This window comes from Varanus komodoensis, unplaced genomic scaffold, assembly GCF_004798865.1.
Source record: "Varanus komodoensis strain SLA01 unplaced genomic scaffold, ASM479886v1 scaffold4, whole genome shotgun sequence".
In the NCBI taxonomy this organism is placed as follows: Eukaryota; Metazoa; Chordata; class Lepidosauria; order Squamata; family Varanidae; genus Varanus; species Varanus komodoensis.
Genome location: NW_025335941.1, coordinates 5,179,153 through 5,201,635, shown reverse-complemented (window position 1 = coordinate 5,201,635; position 22,483 = coordinate 5,179,153). Strand labels below are relative to the sequence as shown.

The 22,483-nt window shown below is 37.2% G+C and overlaps 1 protein-coding gene across 8 annotated transcripts in view; it reads left to right on the top strand.

Moving 5' to 3' along the window:
- The window catches only part of DMD (dystrophin), a 994,758-nt gene that overhangs the window by 646,626 nt on the left and 325,649 nt on the right, over positions 1-22,483 (top strand). For all 8 annotated transcript variants that reach the window (XM_044441365.1, XM_044441364.1, XM_044441363.1 and 5 more), the window contains 2 exons: positions 6,858-6,966; positions 21,880-22,118. In XM_044441365.1, coding sequence (XP_044297300.1) covers positions 6,858-6,966; positions 21,880-22,118 — 348 coding nt within the window. The remainder of the gene's footprint in view (positions 1-6,857; positions 6,967-21,879; positions 22,119-22,483) is intronic.

Below are 22,483 nucleotides of genomic sequence, written 5' to 3'. Positions count from 1 at the left end.
ATTCTCCAATCCACCAGCAGGAAAGTCTGGAGTGAAAGGTTACATGACATGGGTTTACATAGTATAACCGCGCTCAACCTATGATTGGCTAGCTTCATTCCCATACAACATGCCCCAGCCTAAACCCAACTGTCTCCTGGACTTGCTTTGTTTGGACTAAGTGGGTTCCTGCTTACTGCAGTCCTAGCTTTTCCCTGAACTAATTGAACTTTTTAGAAAATATAGTCATTTTTCTAGAAAGCTATGGCTGATAAAAACCGTAAATCTTCCCTGTCATCCTGCTTGACTATTGGTTGATGGTAATTATAAAGTCAATTATAAATAAATAAATGTGACCATTCGGAGCTCGGTTCAACAAAAGGAAGAAAGAACTAAGGAATAAGCAAAGCAAGAGGGTTTCTTCCAGAAATGACTTTGCAATTACACAACAAGAATATGACTATATCCTTGTTGAAACTTCCACTGAGGAAGCTGTACATGGTGCTTCTACTACAAATGATATAAACTCAAAGAAGTTTCACAATTTTGAGATACTTCAGTAAAACACACAGAGGAGAAGGGGGATTTCAAGGCAAGTGAGAGTACTGCTGCAAGACTGCAAAAGAAGACAGTATTGGACCTGGACTGAATTACAGTGACTGGCCTAAAAATTGCAGCAATACTTGGTGACAACATGAACCACAACAGGTATCATATGTTTTTCCCAAAGGATCAAAAAACCCAAAGAACTTCTCCTATACACTACAAGAGGAGACTAGCAAATGGTGAAGAAGTGTGTCATCAATGGGTGATGCATTCCACCTCAAAAGATGTGTTTTTTGTTTTTGCTGTGGGCTATTCAGCAAAGAAATGGTGTGAAGAACCAGGTTCAAAAGACTGGAAGAATATTGAAGTAATTCTGTCTTTACATGAGAGGAATACTCTCAATTTAGAAAACTACCAGGCCTGGAAAAAACTTGAACTTGCATCCATACTTGCCCTCCCGCCCTCTAAGATCGGTGGCAGAGGCCCTTCTCTGGGAACCCTCCATGAATGATATTAGGAGGGTGAGTACCCAGAGGAGGGCCTTCTCTGCGGTGGCACCCCACTTATGGAATGCGCTCCCCAGAGAGGTCCGCCTGACGCAATTGTTATTTGTTTTTCGGCGCCAGGCCAAGACCTTTTTATTTAAACGTTATTTTAATTAATTGTTAAATTATTTATTGGTTTTATTTATTGCCTGGATGTGTCCAATCTTTATATTTTTGTATTGTTATTTATTTGCTGGAAGCTGCCCCAAGGCTTATGCGAATGGGGCAGCATACAAGTTCCCAAATAAATAAATAAACTTATATAAAGGAATAACATTTGATGATACTAACCATACTAAGATCAGGCAAGAAGAACAATGTTGGCAACAATCTTGGAACATTTGATTGCTTTGGACAGAGTTTTCAGAATGCAAAACACAGCATTCCATGGTACAGGTGAAAAGTTGAACAGCGCTAACAATGGATATTCTTTGAAGTTTGTAGTCTGTTTGGTATTTATTGATACTATAATGAATGAACATTTGTGCAGAGTTGATGATGAAGCTACATTGGTTCACTGCTAGTGAAATGAGCTTATACAGATTCTAGCAGGTGCTATAAAGCAGAATATTCTAGCATGGGTCAACTCAGCCAAATACTACTCAGTTATTTTGGACTACGCACTGGATGTTAGTCATAATGAACAAATGACAATGACTGTATGTTACGTTGATCATATCAAACCATCAGATAGTGAGATGCCTGGCCTGAGGTTGCGCTAAAAGAAAATTTCTTGGGATTTGTTCCACTAAAGGAGACCATAGGTACTTTTATGACAGAAACTCTTCTTGGACAGATGAGCAAATGGGATTATCATGTGAAAATATGGGTGGTCAAAGTTATGATAATGGGAGAAAATGGGAGAAATGACATGCACAAGCATCTTAGACATAAATTCATATGCCTTTTTCATGCCCTGCAATGCACACTCTTTAAACTTGGTAGTCAGCGATGCCAAATGTTGTCTGGAAACTACATTTATTCAGTTTGGTTCAACAGATCTATCATTATAGATCTCAGCATTCTCAAATTTTATCTAGTCATGTATCAGGCATAACTGTTAAGCCATTGGTCAAACAAGATGGTAGAGTAGGATTGATGTTTTGAAACCATTGAGATAACATCTTGGTAGTATATATGATGCTTTAATGGAGATCTTTGATGACACAAGCCTAAAAAGGATCTGGAAGCTAAGGCCCTTGCTGACGCAATTTAGAAGTTCAAGTTTGTGGTATCCCTTGTTACATAGTACAACATCCTTTTTCAAATTAATCTTAGAAGCAAGCTACTACAAAATAAGGAGCTGATTTAAATTCCACTGCAAGCCAATTGCTGTAGTTGTGATAAGGGTTTTCAACAAGTTTTGATAAATGCTATTGAGATTGTAAAGGAGCTAGACTTTAAGACAGAACAAGTTAGAAAAAGGAGAAAAAAAACAACAGTTCGACTATGACACCCAAGAAGAGGCACCACAAGATCCAAAAGAGACATTCAAAGTAGGTTTCTAATATGCTATCTTAGACATAGCCTGTTGAAGAGAGATTCCAGCAGCTACAACAATGTAATTCCTTATTTGGCTTCCTATATGATATATCCAGCATCAACAAAAAAATACTGAAGATGTACTTAAGCTCTGCAAGAATTTGGAAAAATCATTGATGCACAATTGAAAAAGATGTTGATGCTGAAGCTCTGTGCTGTGATCTTATAGCAATAGCTTGGAGACTTCCAAAGTCTATGCTACCACAAGGAGTACTTCTCTTCATACTGCAACAAAAACTCCTGGATAGTGTGCCTAATGCTTCTGTTGCCCTAAGGATCCTTCTCACACTTCCATTGTCAGTGGAAGTGATGAACGCAGTTTCTCAAAGCTGAAGCTTATAAAAATGTACATACCCTCAACTTCAAAAGAGACTAGTTGGTTTGGCAGCTATATGAACTGAGCATGCACAAGCATCAGCACTTGACCTCAAGGAACTGGTAACAAAATTAGTAAAAGGAAAGGCACACAAAATGAGATTTTGAGTGCCAGAAATGGAAACATTCAAGAGACTTATAGTATCACAATTCACAGAATTATTCAAAACGATTTGTAATTTCTGTACTAAAACCATTTTGTATTTGAGAAAGAAAATCAAAGATTGTTGTATCACTTATCCTCTCAGTATTTAAAATAAATAGCAATTTCAAGTTTTGTGCTTTTCATTTTTTCCTACAGTTCATCTGTTTTTGAAAATTGGTTAGCGGCGGGATGGGGGGAGGCAGTTCAAAAAAGCTTGGCACTGACATTGGCTATACCCTTACTGTGTAGATAGGGTGTGAGATAAACAGGATGGACACTGGACTGGGTAATCATTTGGTAAGTTGCTCATATTACAAACTGGTCACCTTACCATACTAAGATTAATATCTAGCCAACTGCTGAGAACAATATTAGCAGTGCTTCCTGAGATTTCTGTTCAGATACACTGCAGATATGTGGGTATTATTTTCTTCATTTCAGTACAATCAGCTTACCAGATGGTTGCATGCAAACCATGACACTTTTTAAATTGGCAAGTTATGTTTGCTTTCACCCATTTATTTCCATCCCAATTTTGAGTAGGTGATATTTTTATTTTATTTAGTATATTTCTGTATTGCTCATCAGCCAAAGCTGAGATGGTTTCATTTCCTTGCAAATCAGAATCCAGAATTCTTCTTATGTCTGATTTACACATTATTTTATGTGGAGTGATTAATGTAAAGGAAGAGTTCTGTCAAAGGTAATTGGAATAAACCACCTTTAACATCAACATAAGTGTCAATATCTCATTTCAACTGGAAGTTAAGTTGTGTACAGCCAGCATTCGGATACCAACATTTTTAATGACAATCAGGTGTTTGACTACTATCAAGCAAAATTGGTTTTTTAAAGGTGTAATACTAAATTTAATCAAAGGATATTTTAAAATGCATTGTTTAAATAAGATTCTGTTGCAGCTGAATCTTATGTCAGAACTGAGAAAGAGTAAAATTGAATACCTCCATTTAGATCTGTTTCTGGAATTCACAGATTGGTGGGCACTGTGATAAATGTTGTGTTCACTCTGTCCTCACTGATAGCTATAATTTCTCATACTCTTTCAGGAGTGTCACAGTCTAGGTACTTTTTGTCCTTAAGTGCTTTGTGACTCTAAAATGTGTTTGTTGTTAAACTCTAGCTCCCAGCCATTTCATACATTCATTCAAACCAACAAATGGATATCTTTTCCTCATTGTTTAAAACTAAGAACTGTAGAAATAGAGGATATGCTCCATTCAGGACTACCACCTCAGAATGCAAGGCTGTTCTCCACATCAAAAATATATGGAAAGGCAGCATTGGGGGAAGAGGGTTTCTAGCCTCATTTTCTTCGTAACATGCAGATCTTTTGACCCATTTGGAGTTTTTGGCATTGGTTATGGTAGACATGTTGTGAGTGAAGCCAGCTAGAGCCGTGGGTCAGACTAGATGGCCTGGGAGACCCTTTTCTGACTCACTCTGTTTCTATGTTATTAGTCAAACAATACAAGCCCCCAACTTCATAATAAACTGGTACAGTCGTTGGACAACACTACCTCTTCATATTATGAAAATTTTCACTGATAACCATAGACAAGATTGATAAATCAATATATTCTCATAGTGATACAGTTGTCAGTTACTATATTATAATGTTCCATCTAAAGAGATGGGGTGCTTCAAATTTAATAATAAAGATGGCATTGAAAGATGGGATATTTTGTGTTATTTGTGAAATAAGATAGGTAGGAGATGTTGATAGAAAAATGCATCAACCTTGGGGATGGGGTTAAATCATGGGTGTATAATGTCACTTATGGTTTGTCCCTGAAGCATATGCAGTTATAGCAGAATTGAGGGAGTGTTTTCAAATATATACAGTAGAGATATACATAATAAAGTAGGTATTTCCCTATAATATTGGCATAGGTTCTACTATTCATTTCTTTCAAAGATGGAAAGAAATAGGATAATGTGTCCAAAAGCCCTGCATCTCCTTATCCATTCATAAGCTTATTTTCGTTCATACAGTTATTCTAGATAATCTTTCTAGCCTGTTGCAAGTAATGTAGTGTTTTCTTTGATATGCATTAGATATGCTTGTTAAGCAATATTGCATAGTTTCAAATAATTTTTGTTCTTCAGGCAATAATTTATAACCATCCCATTAATATGTCTGTGCAAAATATCTTAAATATAGTATTTTGTTAAGTATTAGAAATATTGATTGTTACTGTGTTGTACTTTTTAAAAAAATTTACTGCTGTTTGTTTACTGCCACACCATGAAGGGTTGCTATACAGATAGCAACAGAATTGTTCACACATGATGTCACATGAAGTGGGATTACTTTCTTGATACTTCAGATTCACACATGTGGAGTGCTTTGGAGCCTTCACAAGTTGATATTGTTTTGTTTACCATGCAGCTCCTCTTTCTGTTCAAAGTAATTTATACTAGTATCATTTTAAATTCTAAGAAAATTTTTAATCCCAGAGGTCCAGGAGTGATAGCCACAATAACCGCAAAGACTGTATGAAAAGTTTTATTTTGTATAATTGTAATTCACTTGGAGATAGTATATTTAAATCTAGGGATCATGAATACAAACTAGAATGACTTAAGGGAGTGAGAATGTGCATATGCATATGGATATGTGTATGCATATGGGCAGTGGTCCTCCTTTCAGCATTGTTTGTGGTGTTGCTGTCAAAATATGCAATAGATACATTGTACAATGCTGATACAGAAAGTATAGCTGTCTCTTCGATCTATTACATTATTGTGCAACCAATTCTCTTTGGCTGAAGAGTAGCATGATGTTGTATGTCTACTGATTCCCCCTGTCCAACTGCAAATTGCTTCCTTGAAAAAGGGGAGCTGAAAAAGCAGAGAAATAGTGGCAGTAACCAGATGCTGAACAAAATGAACAAGTAGAATTCATGAAGTATTTCAGACAGCAAGAAATCTAATTTGACCTAAAAATGAAATGAACAGGTGCTGCAAGGATATTGATAAATGTAGAGTTTTGGCATTTGGCTGTTGGCCAGTATAGGCATATAATAAATAAAAATGAAACAAAACATTCCAAGGAGGATTGTGTGGGACCTAAAGTCTACATCTATGGGAAAGGTTGAAGACAATGGTTATGCTTTATTTGGAAACCAGATGATAATGAGCTCATATGATAACAAAATATTTGAGTAGCTGGCACATCAGTGATAGTACAGATTTGTTATTAGTCAATCAATAGGTTCAAATATTAGGGAAATGATTTTGACTAAACATTACTAATAATTCCCTGACAAGCTGTTCAACAAATAGCTTTACAGTGTGGTGGATTCTTCATCACTAGAAATGTATGAGCACAGGCTAGTTAGCCTCCTAATGGTCTGCTGTAGTAGTAGATTTCCTATATCAGCAGAGAAATTGACTATTTTATTTATTTATTCATTTATTTGAGATATTTCTGTACCATTTAATGAGACAAGCTTTCCGAACAGTTTACAGAATAACCCTTGAGGTATCTTCCAGTTTCATAAGCCTCCCTGCTCATGAGTTTCCTGGCACGCAGCAGTCCAGATGAACTATTTATTGCCAAATGGATATGTTTGGATATTTTTCAGTGTTGTTTCATTAGCACACATACTAACAACACATGAAAATCAATCAAGCTTTTGACACAAGACTTCCTTATCCCTTTTATTCATCAAAAGTTTAATTCACCTGCCTTTCTGTTTTAGAAAAATTTAGAAGATATAAATACTGACTGGAAAACAGTAAATCATTTAATACAAGTGTTGAAAGGAAAACCTGTGTCTGTGCTTCCAGGAATTGCATCTTCTACTGTTGGTAAGTATTTCAGTGTTTCAGTAATATTTGAGGTTGATAAGTGTTAAAATGAAATTATATCAATTATATAATTTTCTGGTAAGCATGCTCTTGCTATACATCATAATACTATTTGAGGCTTTATCTATGCTACAAATTAATACTGGAAGTTTAATTATGACTTACTTCCAATCATCATTGGGACTGTAGTCTCTGACACCTGACAACCTGGAGAGAAAGAATGGCTATTAAATGCATAAACCTAAGTGTGTTTAGACAGAAGAAAAAAACTCAGGATACCCTGCATTCTTCAGTGTTTCTATATAAACATAAATAGACTTGCATTCTACTATTTTCACTTAGTTTGTAGTGCAGAAGTAATATAATTCATGCAGTATCATTGACACTGACCCACATTAAGTGAACTGTAGATTGAGCTGGACAGCAGCTAAGAAAACCTGGTACTTCATGCTATATTTAGCATGATATATTTAGAGAATAAATGTTGAAAGATTAGCTGAAAATTAATTTTTCACTCAGTATGATATCACAGTTCAGTAGCAGACTGCCTTAAATTCCATTCTATTACTTTGTACATCCTAATCACTAGACATACATAGTCTAGAAAAAAAATTACATAGAAAAATGAGTGTTGTTGTTTTACAATACCTCTGGGCTAGAAATCCCAACATGATAATATAGTTTGCATGCTACTTGGGGGATTAGTTTTGCAATTTGAACACAGTTCATTTCTGCATAAGTATTTCTTTTTTAGCAAGCCTGATATAAGTTTAATTGAAAGAAAATCTGATGGAGTTGAACTTCATATTTATGTGGTCACACATTTGCTTAAGGATTTCTTGAACATGGAAAGAGCACTACACCTATTCCTAATTTCCCATAGAATTACTATGCCCTAGGAATTATAAATAGAAGCCTTTTTCCCTACAACAATTTATCTTACTGAATGTGATTTCAAAAATCTAGGAATGTGACTTTCATGCACAAAATCCCATGCTCATTACCAGTTTCTTAAGTTTAAAGGATTTAAAGCACCAGGGCTGTGAAAGGCCTCTGCTGAGACATTGAAGAGTCATTGTGCAATGGAAATTGTGCTGGTTAGTAGTTTGCCATTTTAAACACAATTGTAAGAGATCACCACCAGTCAAAAGCATGAACTTTCAATTTAGAGCTGCAAAACACATAGTATTTAAGAAGTAAGTATTGCCTTTGATACCCTTCTTGAAAAAAGTAACGTAATTTAAGAACAGATCTTACATTGTATTGTAATCTGTCTCCCCCTTGAAACACAATCAGCTTGAAAAGCTCATGTTTTACCTGGTCTTTCCATTGTCTAGACTACAGGTTATATTTGCATTACCTGGTTTTTATAGCATTTTAATTGAAGTGATTTTCTGTTACTGTTTTACCATAGTTTTGTACTGGTTTTATTTTGTACAACACATCTATATGATCCGATCCTCAATAGCAACTGCAGTAATTTATAATAAATGACTGTGGTTTGTGCCATTTTGACTGTGTAAGGAGAACTTTCTGGGGAGATTTTTCCTGGTATGCTTATAATTGTCTGGGTAACATGTGACACTGTAGCTCATGGTGGGGAAAAGGACTTGGTTAGGAGTCCAAACTGTTATGTTTTTGGTGGCAACCATTGTCAGACATCTGGGCTTTTGCCTGCACACAGCCTATAATGTAACTGGCCACATGTAGCAGTATCACATGGCTAGAGTTTCATAACTAAAGCTGTTTATTGGAGTACCCCTGGAAACTTCTAATATCTGGATATTTTTATATACAAAACATGGTGTTTTTTGTGGCATCTCCCCAAATAATATGAATAAATTATGAATGTGGATACATTTTCATTTATGTTGGCTTGCCTAAACAGATTTAAACTGAATGAGGTCAAATGGACCCTCACATGGGTTTCTTCCAGAATAGTTTTCATAACTACTCATGTGAGAGCTGGACAGGGCAAGCTTGTCTGATTCAGTACCTTAGTTCAGATTTATTTGGTTGTTTTTTAGCCAGTAAGTGAAGTTTTCTTGACAGTGTAAATACAAATCAAAAGCATAAAACACAAAGTTCCACTGTTGTATGGCGCAATTTTACAGACGAGACCAGAGACTGGTTGGAATTATCGAGAGGGATTTATTTACCAGCCGGCAGGGACCATGCACTCGTGAGAGTGTGGTGCTGAGCAGATCGAAGGCAGGATTTTTATACTCTTTTACACGGACGGCTATGCAGGTGCTTGAATAACAGCGAACAATAGGGGAAATCCACTGAGCTACATTCGCACACATTTTTTTTATGCTAAAGCAAGCAAGCGAGCGTACAGGGCGTGACGTTATGCTGGAGCATAGCAACAAAGGCTGCTTTGTGGTCAGCCTTGCGTAGCGTGCACATTCGTTGGGGTTCTTGTTCTTACGCGAAGAGGACACTCTGATCATGCTTCTTACCTGTGACGAGCCATGCCCTAGCTGCATGTTCAATGAAGAGGGGGGTTACAACACCACTATAAAAACAATGATAATAAAACATGCTAAATATATGTAATGCAGTACTTCAAGCAATCATAGTTGTTTGGCAAATGGAGAATGATGAGATCAAGCATCCCTTTCTCTTCCTGTTTCTTCCTTCCCATGTGCACTTGGCTACAGAGAAGATGTTCTGGTTTTCTTAAACCGGCTTCTCAAGACATTCATATAGGGAAACTGAAGTATGAGTTGCTTAGAAGCCATAATATTATTGTAATCCAGTTTTGAAGACAGCAGTTAAACCATGTGTACTCAGTTCTGCTTAGGAAGTGTTCATATGACAAAAAGCAGATAATAGTGCCAGATTTCTCCATCTACATATACATTAATAGTGAGACATGTGATCTAATCATATATATCCATGCAGGCACACATTGTTACCTACACCTGAAAGAGAGGAGACCCTAGTCTAGAATTTAGGAGTAGGCATACAGAACTGTCCAGGTATAATCAGTTGTCCATTCTTATGCTTAGAAAACAGAAGGAGTTGACTAAGGATAATGTTATATGAATTAACAACAAAGGACTAACTCTGTTTGGCTGTCAGAAATCTCCCTGTGTAGTTATCCTGGCTTCAGCTATTGCGGGTGGTGCACAGAGTTCTCAGTAGGCTCAGTAGCTTAAGGCTAGACTTATGCAGAGTTCAAGTTACAGACTACATTAAAATGTATAACAACCATCCTTTCAAATGTCCTCCAATCTTAGATGACTGTAAACATGCCTTCACATTTATATTAGTGAAAGTTTGTAGTGAAAATGGTGTGTGGCACACAGTCAGTTCTGCAGACACCTGTATAGTAATTGACAGTTCCCAGGACTGCAGACTCTGACTTCATCCATTGGTCAAAGAACAGAGAGCCCCTGAAAGGCTGCACCTACTGCCTTCTAAGGTATAAACATCATGGTAAGGGACAGACCAGTGTGGTTCTTTGTTTTTAGATCATAAGACCAAAGGCAGTGATGGCTTAATTATATATCTTTTTAAGTTGCTCTAAGAGCCTTTTTGGGATGAAAAGTGAGGTTAAAATTCTGCAAATTAATCATCATAACTATGGAACATATATTGGCAAAAATAGACAAAATTCCTCTATACTTAACTGCGGTGCTATCAAAACAAATTGGCTTCCAAAATTTCAAATTATGCCCTCTGGTTATTCAGAGCTATAATCCAGTATACATCTGAACCCAAACCAAATTTCAGCTAGAGCAGTTAGTCTTTCCCTAGTGATATTTGTGTCAGAAACTCATCCTACCTGTAACTTATCTGGCAGTGTTTATGTTGTGACAGCTGAAGGAATCAAATCCTAGGGGAAAGATTTCCTGATACTTCCATGGAAAGACAAGTTTCTTGACACATGAACTTTGTTTAATAAATACTGTGTTAGAACAGAACCGAATTGAGCAGTTTGATTTGGAGAATTTTCAAGGTCAAGACTCAGTTTCAAGAGAAGTTTTATTTTCAACACAGTTGACATCAGACACAAGCTGAAAGACAAACTCACCTAATAAAAAGACAAAGAGTTCAGGCTAACACAGCTACTCTTTTGGAATCCATCTAATAAAGCTTTCAGATTCAATTTACTCTGTGCATATAGCTTGAGGAATCTCTGGAGGTCATTCACAGCATGTGCTCCAGCACCAACAGGGAAAAATAATGAAAAGAACTTGTATAAAAAGCTGACACTATGCCTTCAAAACTGCATGAACAGAAGCATAATAAGCCAGTTCATGGACTTTTTTTTTTTTTTTTGCATTTTATAAGATTTTTGGTCTGTATCTCTGATTATAAACCATCTTCATGCATGGATTTGTTACAGTGCTGATATAATGCATCAACATAAAAATAAATTATGTAACCCAGAAGTTGGCCATAAGCCAATAGAAAGTAGTTTGTTTCTTCATATTTAACTTTGTTACATCCAAGGCTGTCCAAACATGTGTGATTTATTTCTGCAAAACATATACATGATTACTGCTTATATGAGGGACATATGTGCCCTTTTGCTGGTGTCAAACTTTTTAATTGTGCTGATTTAAACATATACATCTTCAGGCTGAAGACTTGTGCACAACCAAAATTGTGCATAGCTAGCTATTCTGAAAAGCAGATTAGATATACATTGATAGCTACATAATATTTCAAGACAAATAGGAAGGTGGATTCCTAAACACACAGTGCTATATGCGTACTGCTTTTGGTTTTCACTAGATGATATGCTTTTTGATTTGTATTACAATGCTGATCCACTAACAGATACTTATTCACATCTGAATGGTTCAATGCATTTGTAATCTAGCAAGAGAATCCACATGTGCTGGTCATTTGCTTTACATACACTATGAGCCTTCTCAGTGATTTTCTGCATTGTTCAGCATTTTGATATAAGGTAGATGCTGAAAATACTGCTTTCACAGAAAGAAACGGTATGATACTTAATATTGTAAATGAAAACCTTTCAGATATTTGACAAAAATGGGTATACACCTGTAAAGAGTGGGGTGCTGCCATCAAAAATCTAAGCTTTAGTGAAATATATACATCATTACAATAAAAAGAAAGAAAGGAGGCAGCCTAGTTAAGATCTGCAGGGGGAAATATGAAAAACCAAGAATGCAAAACATCTTGTGCTTTTGAAGGTATATGCAAAGAGCTGGGCACAGATTTTAACCCCCCCCCCCAAAAAAGAAGAGTGTTAAAAATATCACGTAATAAAATACAATCAGCTCATTTCCCACATCAACAGGGAGATATTTTGGACCTTGTCAGGCTCTGGGCAGCTTCAGCACCTCCCCTGCTGGCCAAGTATTAGAATAACAGCCTTGGTAGTTGCAGGATTTGCCTCACACTCTACTGCAGCTGCTGTGGCCCTCATGAGCATCACCTGGGAACCCTGGAGAAGAGTTATTTAAGAACTAGCTCTTCACCTCAGAAACTGCTTTGACAATTGTGGTTTCCAGTGTACTGAAGCTCTTTGCTGTGTTTGGGGCTGCATTTGTTCTGCTCTGAGGTACTGTTCCTTTGTGCTCTCTTCCTGGCCCTTGACTTGTGGCTTGTGTTTGACTATTCCTTGGTTTCCTGGAGTGTGCTGCCATGCACTCCAAGACTGACTTTTGCCTTTTGAATTCTGTAATTGAACTTGTGACTTGGACTAGTTATTGCATTTTGGCTTGACCACTTTGCCTTGTTTCCTAGCTCCTGGCACATTATCTATTCCTATCCCATGGACCTGTGTGACAGGCAGAAAATGTGATAATGAGTTGGGCAGATGGCAGTAGAGCTGGCATTCTTGTCCAATGAGGGGTGGTGGGCTTGGAGAAGATCTAAAGAAAACCAACCAACCTTCCTTCTTTTCTTTGATCTGTTCCTTTGCTATTAGCATATGCATGCTTGAACCATCCAGCACCTTCATCTTGCCTGACTGAGTCTCAGTTTATTGGCCCTCTTTTAAACATATCTGTCCAGTATGTGATGTTAGAGATAAGGTCTAGGAACTTTCTGTAGCCTCAGCTAGGGTTGCAGTTCCAGTTCCAGTTCCCAGCATGTCAGGATCAAAGTTATGGTGGCAGGGTTATTGAAGAAAGGAGAACTTCAGATTTAGACTCCTCGTGAGCCAGAGTGAAAAGACTTGCAGACCAGTACATGGCCAGGCCATCCAAAGACCATGGGTTCTCCATGTCTATTCTAAAGGCAACCAAAACTTGAAATGAGATGCATACCAGTGCAGAGGGAGAGAGAGATGACATATGGGATAATTTTTTATTTAAATCTGTGGAACAGAGTCTGTGATTGACCCCTGAAGAGTGACTTAATAAAGAACTGGATAACATAAGGAGATTATTGAAATGTCAAATGTAAAGAGCTATTTGTGATTAGCTCATTTTGAGATTTTTATAACTTGTTTAAAATGACTCTCTGGACAGTTTACAAGATTAAAATATAACAGTAACTCAACATATGAGCAATAAACAAGAACAAATTATAATAATCCAAAGGTATTCAACAATAACAATAAAATTAAAACAGGAAAACAGTAATATGTAAAAATAAAATGATTACATAATTCACAGTGCTATAATAAAATATAACGCAACAACAAAATTTTCAACAGCTAACATATTGGGAGAATAAGGAAGGTTTTAGCCTGACATAAAGAGTTAATGTCAGGCATGCCTCTCTGGGCCTGGCTCCACAAATAGGGTGCCATAGCTGAAAAGGCTCTTCTCTTAGTGGCCACATACCTTATATCCTTTAGCACTGGCTTCCAGGGAAGGACTTCTAACAATGATTTTTAAGGTTCAGGTAGTTGTATATGGGAGCTGATGCTCTATCAGATATGCAGTTCCTAAACCATTTAATGCTTTATATATCAGAGTAAGCAATTATTTAATGCTTTATATATCAGAGTAAGTAGCCCTAGACTTCAACTGGCAACCAGTGTGGATGATGTTATAACACTGGGGTTATAAGTTTATACCTTAGAGTTCTTCTTAAGAAGCAAGTTGCTCTATTTTGAACCAACTGAAGTTTCCAGACCATTTGTAAGGGCAATCCCACATAAAGTCTATCACAGTAGTCTAAACAAGAAGTTGCCAGGGCTTCCTGATTACAAAGCCAAAGCATAATATTTAACTAGTGTCAGGGCTGTCAACTCATGCTAAGGCCACCACTGTGGCTGGATTACAGAAGTACACCCTTGGACATTACCCATAGACCAGCAAATTGAACCTTTAGAAAGTCACTTTTTGGATTATTTCTATAATGCTTTATCTCTGAAACTTGTCTAATCAACATTTTACCATGAATATGTATTACCTGTTCAAGATAACTAGGCTATTATTTCTCTTGCAGAGCTTTGAGCTACTGAAATTGAGATTATGGCTTTTAAAGTTCACATACATTTTATGTATTCAGAAACACCCTTTTCAGCTGCAGTGCAAATGACTGGAAAAAAAAATGACCTCAGTGTGTAAAATAGCTTTATTCCTTCTCAGACTCAACCAGAATCTTCTCTCCACTCCAGCACTCCTTGATGCATGAAGTATCATATTTAACAGAAATCTTTAGACAGTTGGTTCCATGCATAGCTTGACCAGCATGCAGGACTCTTTATATCACTTTAGCCATTGAGCACATTTCAGTTGAAATTGGTAAGGGAACAAACTGGAAGGAAAAGAAACCATAGAACCAACAAAATAATCCATAATAATGAAAATGATAATTCACCAGATCTCTAACTTGTCTGGTATGAATATGCCCTTCCTATATTTGTTGTGAAACCAGTCTGTGAAATTGCTGCCATGACCAAAGTTCTCCTTCGTGCACATAAGATGAAGCCACAGAGATAGTCTCTTGCTGAGTGTCATATGAGTATGAATGCTTTGTATACTGATGTTAGTGTGCTGCGAAGAGTTGTTGAGTTGATCCTATGCTCTGTTTTCCAGTGTGGTGTAGCATGGTACAACTTTTATTTGAGTTTCATAGAGGTGATTTATTTGCACCTTCTCATTTCTTGCAGCTTCTTCCAGACATGGCCCTCCCAACATATACTGTATGTTACCCATTCCAACTGCAGAGTTGTGTTGGCAGTAGGGATATGCTGATATAATGAAGGGCTACCAGTCATGATATATAGACTGCTTGCAGGACATAAGGCAGCTTGGTTCTGAATCCCAGTTGCTGATTCCTAGAGAGCAAGAATGGGAGAGTACTGTTTCCCTTATGACCTGCCTGTGGGCTTTCCTTATCCAGCAGGCCAGTGGACAGGGCTTGCAGGAGTTAGAGACATAAAATGGGGTGAATGGGAGAGTACATTTAAAGAGCCTTCCCTAGATAATATACCAGTTGATGGTCCCTGGCTCGATTGATTTCCAAGATCCTCAAGCACAGTGAGCATAACCTCCCCACTGTTTACCAGGTCGTACACTGAACATTTGATTTTACTTTGAAGTGAATTATATATAGGATATCCTATCAATATTGTTAAATAATGAGCTAACAGATTGGGTTGCTGAGGAATGTGTACAACTATTCTTCATCTTTCTCATTCCCCCCCCCCACCCCACACAAACCATGTGTGTAAAAAGATAAGGATTTACTTGGAACCAACTACCGTAAATGCAAATTGTAACAGCTGGCACTCCCTTGAATCATAGCCTGTATTGCACCTTTTTCTTTTCCTTTTCCTTTTTTTTTTTTTTTTTTTTTTTGGGAGAACAGGTTTTGGTTAAGTCATTTAGTATTAACTTACCTTCATTTCTGTTCTTCCCTGCAAGCGGCTAATCTTGCGGGCTTTTACTGTAGAAGAGGCTATTCCCTGTGGAGCTAACAGTTGGGCTGTGCTAGGACACAGCTGTCATATGCTATCCCTATTTGTCACCTACCTTCATCTCTGCAGTAGGATATGTCATGGCTGCATCTCATTCAGTGTTCAATGACCCATAATGGCAAATCCTCTGCTTACTAGAAAATCACTGTAGGTAAATTTGCCATGGTCATGTGTCGTTGCATCCTTACCATTTCAAGCTATGGAAGGATGTCCTCCTTGGTTATGTACACAGGGATTTGAATTTAAAAATTTAAAAGATCTAGCACTAAATTTACCAGGTTTTGTGTTGTAGCCACACTGCAAAGATAGGGGAAGCCTTGCTTTATCTCGTTCATGAGACAGCTGTTCAAGCTTTAACTGTGACTGTGGCTCTTCAAGTGGTCATCTGTGCATTCCCACCAGCTATCTCCCATTCCTACTTCAGTGTCAGGTTATGACTTTTTTCATGGTATTTCTGTAGTGGCATAGGATTTATATTGGTGGCTATATCAGTGTTGGAATTGAGATGTTTTCTCAGTTTTAAGAGATCAGAAAAAATGAATAAGATAGGAATCCATTAAGAATACGAGATGGCTGAAGAGGGTTCCTGCCAAAAACTCTACAAATATGGAATGTTCTCTGCACAGTTGCAGAATATATGTGTGTGAATGTACAGATGACCACTCAAAGGACCACAACTACAGGTATGTGACTGGACTTCTCCATGCCCTTGTAACAATTTAAAAAAGTGGTATTACAATACTGAAAGAATATATACTCACCTACTATAAGGCAATAGATTTGAGGACCTTACACTACTTTCATATTCGAACAGGTTGCATACAATTGCCACCTTCAAGTCAATACTTATTTGGCTATCTAGCCCACTTCTGAAGTCTATGTCTAATTGCCAGAAAAGTACGTATTTCATATGGATATGTAAACCACGCAGTTTTATCCAGGAAATGAAATAAGAAAAAATAAATAATGAAATATAGATATTTTAAAGAGGGAAATTAAAAAAAATGTCATGAGTTCATGTGAATTCCATATTGGGAGATCACCTGCTCTAGATCGAAACACCTTGAAAGCCATAAATTTCTAATTTAGAGATCTAATTAAGCATGTTCATTTTACTTGTCTTAATGCAGTTTAAAATGTGCATTGGAATAAAAATTGTAATGGGGCACAAGCAGTATTTGACTGAAATATGTGAAGGGAAAAACAAATTTAATATGATTTCAATGTTATATTACATTCATATTTTAATTAGAATACTTGTAAAAATTGTGTCAATAGCATGTTCTTCCCTTATGCAAATGTAAGGAAAAAAAGGTATTGAAAACTGTTGACACATTGATAACAGCCCAAAGAACTCTGCATGATATTTAAACAGCCATTCATCTATTTTAGCAAAATTCAACAATGCTAAGGTTGTTGTTGAATCTTCAGTTTCATTTCTAGTTCCATTTCACTCTGAGAGATACCTGCATTGCATTGACATATGCTAAGGATGATCATATGAAGAACATTAATTACAACTTTGAAACTGTCAGGTTTGTCTAATGTTATATGAGCAATTGGTATACATTCATTTTTTACTAATGAACTGACAAAATGAGAAAAACAATCCTTCAAAATTGTTCTGTCTTCACAACACTGCTATCAAAAAAGATGTGACAACAGTTTGGATGGCTTTAAAAGGGCATTGGACAAATAACTGGAGGATAAAGTTTCCATTGCCCACATCATGATGGCTATCTGCATCCTCCAGTATTGGAAGTTGTATGAATATGTATACCAGGTGATGGAGAACATAGCCTGGAGGTGCTTATGACCTGCCTGTGGGCTTCAACAGTTATGAGCCAATGTGTGAACAGAATGCTGGACAAGAGAAATTCTTGGTCTGTTTAAGCATGGTGGTTCTTACGTTCTTATGTTCCTTCAGAAGCATTTATTTAGAATAAATAGTGAAAGCAAGATGGCAATGATTAAGGGATAGATATTGGATGTTGGATGGAATCAGCATTGGTGTACACTCTGTACAGGTGTACTTACCTGAACACCTAAACCTACCTCCTCCCATCCTTGCTCACTGCTTGATGCCATAGTATACATTTCTCATTAGCCATAAGAATGCTTCAAAACCATGTGACCTCTGTCCCATGTAGGTGTGACATCTCGTGGCCTACATTTCACCTAGACAGTAGTTTTTATCCATCTAGATCAAGTGCCCTATAAGGGGAGGAAAAGAAACTGAATTCCTTGGGAGCAGCACAAGCTGTCATCTGTAGCCGCCTTTCTTATGGCACTTGTCCCTTCCTTCTCTCTGAGACTAAACTCTGAAATTGGAGAAGCTGCCTATGCAGTTTTTCCTGCACCAGCATATAGACTTAGCATTCAAGTGAGAGGATATTAATTGATGTAAAATGGCATGAGATGACATTTTGCAGTTGATCAGAACTTGTGGCACTGTGTGGAATTTAAAAAAGAAAGGAAAAAACTGTGAAAATGAAATGACTATCGCTGTTTAAAGTCTTATTTTTCTTTCTTTGGAGGCATCAGCACAACTTTACCACAGAAAACTTATCTTCTGAAAACTACAGAATAACAAGCTTCTAAAGCATGTTTTGTCTTTTTGTATTTTACAAGGAAAAACCACTGAAGGCTTGAGAATTTGAAGCTGCTTATTTTAATCTGTTGAGGCAAATCCAAGTAATTTTGCATGAACATTTCCATCAGGATTCCTTTATTTAGTTCTTAAAGGATGTCTTGTACATACTGTAACTGATTATTGTTTCCTATGAGTTCTTTGAAGATTAGTATTTGTGCATTTCAAAATTGATTCAGGTGGTACATAGACTAACTTTATTAAATCAAAGCCAATGAACACAGAGGCTTATAAAGCAATTTCATTTTAACTGTATTTATAGTGTGTATAAATTTTAAAAATGGATGGTGCATATTATGTAGATGTATAGTATAATTACCACTGCAAGATATACCTTATTTAATTTGCTAAGAAGCACTGTTTACTTGACCTAACTTTAGTGTGGCTATTAAAGCTTACATCATTTTTTTACTTTTAAGCTGATTTTATTAAGGACATCTACCCTCCAATGTACTTCTGATGAAATAAATTGCTACCTTTGAAAGTCAGGCCACAATGAATTAGTTAATCCTATCTACTGTATATGCTGCTTCACATATTGCTTTCTGACAGTTTCTTCTCAGTTGCCTTCAAATATGTATTTCCTGTTTTGTTTAGTTTTTTGAAATTTCACAACAAACAACTAAAATATTTATAGAAACACATTTCAGCGTGCTAGGATTTGTGTGACTCCTGAAAATGCAAAGCCTCCCAGATTCTCTCAGTATTGATGTAGAGTCAGTTCCCATGGTGCAACAGTTAATTTACCCAGAAGGACCCTGCATCATTTGCAAGCTACTATTACTAAAATTTACATTCATGTTGGGGTTTATCATGGCTTGTCATGTCTTCCAAACCTGCTCTGGGAGTTATTAAACAGCATGTACATAACTCTCAAACAGACCATGTGATCCTACTATCCCATGGGTGTACTATCACCCATGTTGGAACAGTACCAAGCTATGGCAATCCCTGCCATGTGCATAACAAGACAGTGTGTGCCATGGTATCCTAAAGATTTTTCAGCCTATACTGGGCTGCCCAGGTCACAGCCTTCAGGGGAGACCTTTTCTTTTTATGAAATTGAAAAGGTCAACATTCACTGTTTGTGGATGGCACCCAAAATTCCTCCCCTGTGTGAGAAATCCATGTAGCTTTCACACTGCCCATTTGCTAACTCTGGGTGCAGACATTTTGAATTTTAGAGTAGCATAGGTAGAAGTGATATGTTACTGCTACCATATGCTTTATTCATTCAAAATAAGGCAGGAGTAATGTCTGTTGCAATATTCCACTTCCTCAAATCTAGGAGATTTAATTTCCATATTATACAAACTGTTTGTTAATTTGGAAATCTAGGACAGTTTTATTTGTTTGCCAGTTGATTTTTATTTATTCCTGTAAACTACCTCAATTGTTGCAAATGTCTTTTAAAAAATAACCTCAAAGCTTGCCTGGAAGAGATGTAATTGCCATGGTTTGGTACATGTTTTGATCTCGGGGATTTTAGCTTGTCTATGACTAGGCAGCAGAATGTGTACAAGCAAAGCCATGTGACACCCTAGTAACAAATACCATTTCATCTCCAATTCAGTTTTTATGAATTGTTTTAGTTTTTAAACAGCGCAATGTCAGTACATGGGAGTCAATGAAAACTGGGTCATTTGGACTTAGAAGAGTCTGAAAAGGCAATTTCAGCAGGCTGACTTTGACCACCTGCAACCTGAGTGATGTTTTACTTTGATAATGGTCTGGAAATCGAAATCAGTCTCCCTTACAGCTTAGAGTATTAACAGTTAACTACATTGCAAAGTTGTCATAAACCGCTGTTCTGTCATTTGTGGCCCCTTTCCAATCTGGAGAGTAGGAATGATAGCCAGTCATCTTCCTATGAAAGTGGAGAGGAGTCTGCATTAGACTCAGGTCTAATACTCTGCATACAAAATAACTTATTGTACATCAGTGGTTGTCTTCCAGTCTTGCCTACTCTGGCTGACAGTGCCTCAAAGAGTTTTATCCTACACCACCTGATTCTTTTGCTTAAGATACTGAAGATTGAACCTGAGACATTCTGCATGCAGAAACTGTTCTTTAAGCTATATCCTAATAACATAATACTGAAAAGTTTTCAGTACTGTATTGTACTTTCTTTCAAAGTGGCGAAAGGATGGTTGTGTTCCAGACTTTCAGTGCATGTTGATGGGTGGAATGAAATACAGTAATGATGTTGACTACTGTCATAACGGGCAGTTATTCCCAAATTACTTAATCTGATATAAAAGGGTCCTGTTGATCAAGCACAGGGAAAGTGTGGAGATGATCATTCTTTCTGTCAAGTTCTACAAGGGATCTGAGACTAAAATGTTTTTATAGACTGCGTTTATAAATGCATGCTTATAATTCCAGAACTATGTAATATTCTGAGCTGTATGTTTGTGCTGAAGGTTAGGAGATGCCTGCTGTTTTATGTGGGCTCACAGCTAAAAAATCCAGCTATACCCTGATTTCTGATTTGCCCAGGTGTGTTTAGAGTTGGCATTTTGGGAAGAAAGTGCTGGTTAAGCATTAGGATTACTGTTTCTTGATGTAACTGAAATAACCTTGTGTCAAATTTTCTCTCAGTTCCTTGTTCTGCTATTTTTGTCTGGTGGAGATAAAAAGAATACAACCTCAAATATTGGGCAGGAGGGAGGAGATGTTGGGGGGATTAGATTACCTTTACAGGTGATTGAAGACAGTGTTTTGTTTTGTTTTGTTTTCTTCTGTTTGAGGGGGGGAGTTGGTTGATTTTCATACTTTAACAGAAGCCTGGGCAGCCACAATCAATGCTGGTGAGCATCTTTTTCTAGCCATAGTCTTCTGAGTTGTTTCCAGATGCTTTTTCTTCCTGTATTAGATCATTGCTGACTGGCACAGGATGAACAGCACAATCAGAGGAAGTTATAAGGCTTTCTTGAGCTGTTTCCATGATGATTTGACAAAGGAAATGCAAAAGAGGCATGAAGAAGTTAGAAGGCAATGGGCAGAGAGGGGCTCACCAACTGCTGACCACATTGGCAAGGACTGATTGTTTAAAAGGCAGATAAGTACATCTGAGCACCTTAATTAAGTGAATTAAGCAAGCCTGAATCCCTGAAAACTTCTTTGAAATTTTCCTGTCCACCCTGAAAAGTAAAAGGATTCTATCTACAATTTTCAGGGAAAAATTGTCACACAAAAATGGAGAGGAAACTTCAGTTTGGAGCTAAACCTACATAAATCTATCTTGGATTAAAATCATTTTTCCCTTCTGTAAATGTAGGCATTGCAAATGAATTTGCAAAAATAATTACCATTATAGTACAGACTGGTCACTGAATGGAACGACTGATCTTACTCTTTTTGTTCAATGGTGTCACAACATTTCCCTCTCTTTCAGAAACTTCTCCTGGCCAAACTGTTCCCGTGGTTACGCAAACTCTGGTAACCAGGGAAACGACCATCTCTAAACAAGAAATGCCATCATCCTTGCTTCTGGAGGTGCCAGCCCTGGCTGAATTCAATAAGGCATGGGCAGACCTCACTGACTGGCTTTCTCTACTGGATCGGGTGATAAAATCCCAAATTGTGACTGTGGGAGATCTTGATGAAATCAATGATATGATCATCAAACAAAAGGTATGTGAAATGTTTAGATACCACGTTTTTTCTAGATACATTTGTAGCAGCTATTTCTGTCAGTAACAGCAGCAAGAGGAGAAAGGACAAAAATAACATCTTCTGTTGTGTGCACATTCTTCAGCAAATCTATTTTAAATGCACTTCTAACTTGATGATATATATATATATTATATATCATCTCATCATCATGTATAAGGCTGATGTCCCTTTCACACCATGATTTGATTTGAGATAATGCTGTTTATCATCTGTAGAATCAAAATAGAGGTCAAAGGTAATAAAAAACCAATGTGGACAGACTATATATTGTCATCAAGACCTGAAGCCTTGGCAGAGCTCCTGATGGTGACATGCTTCTGAAG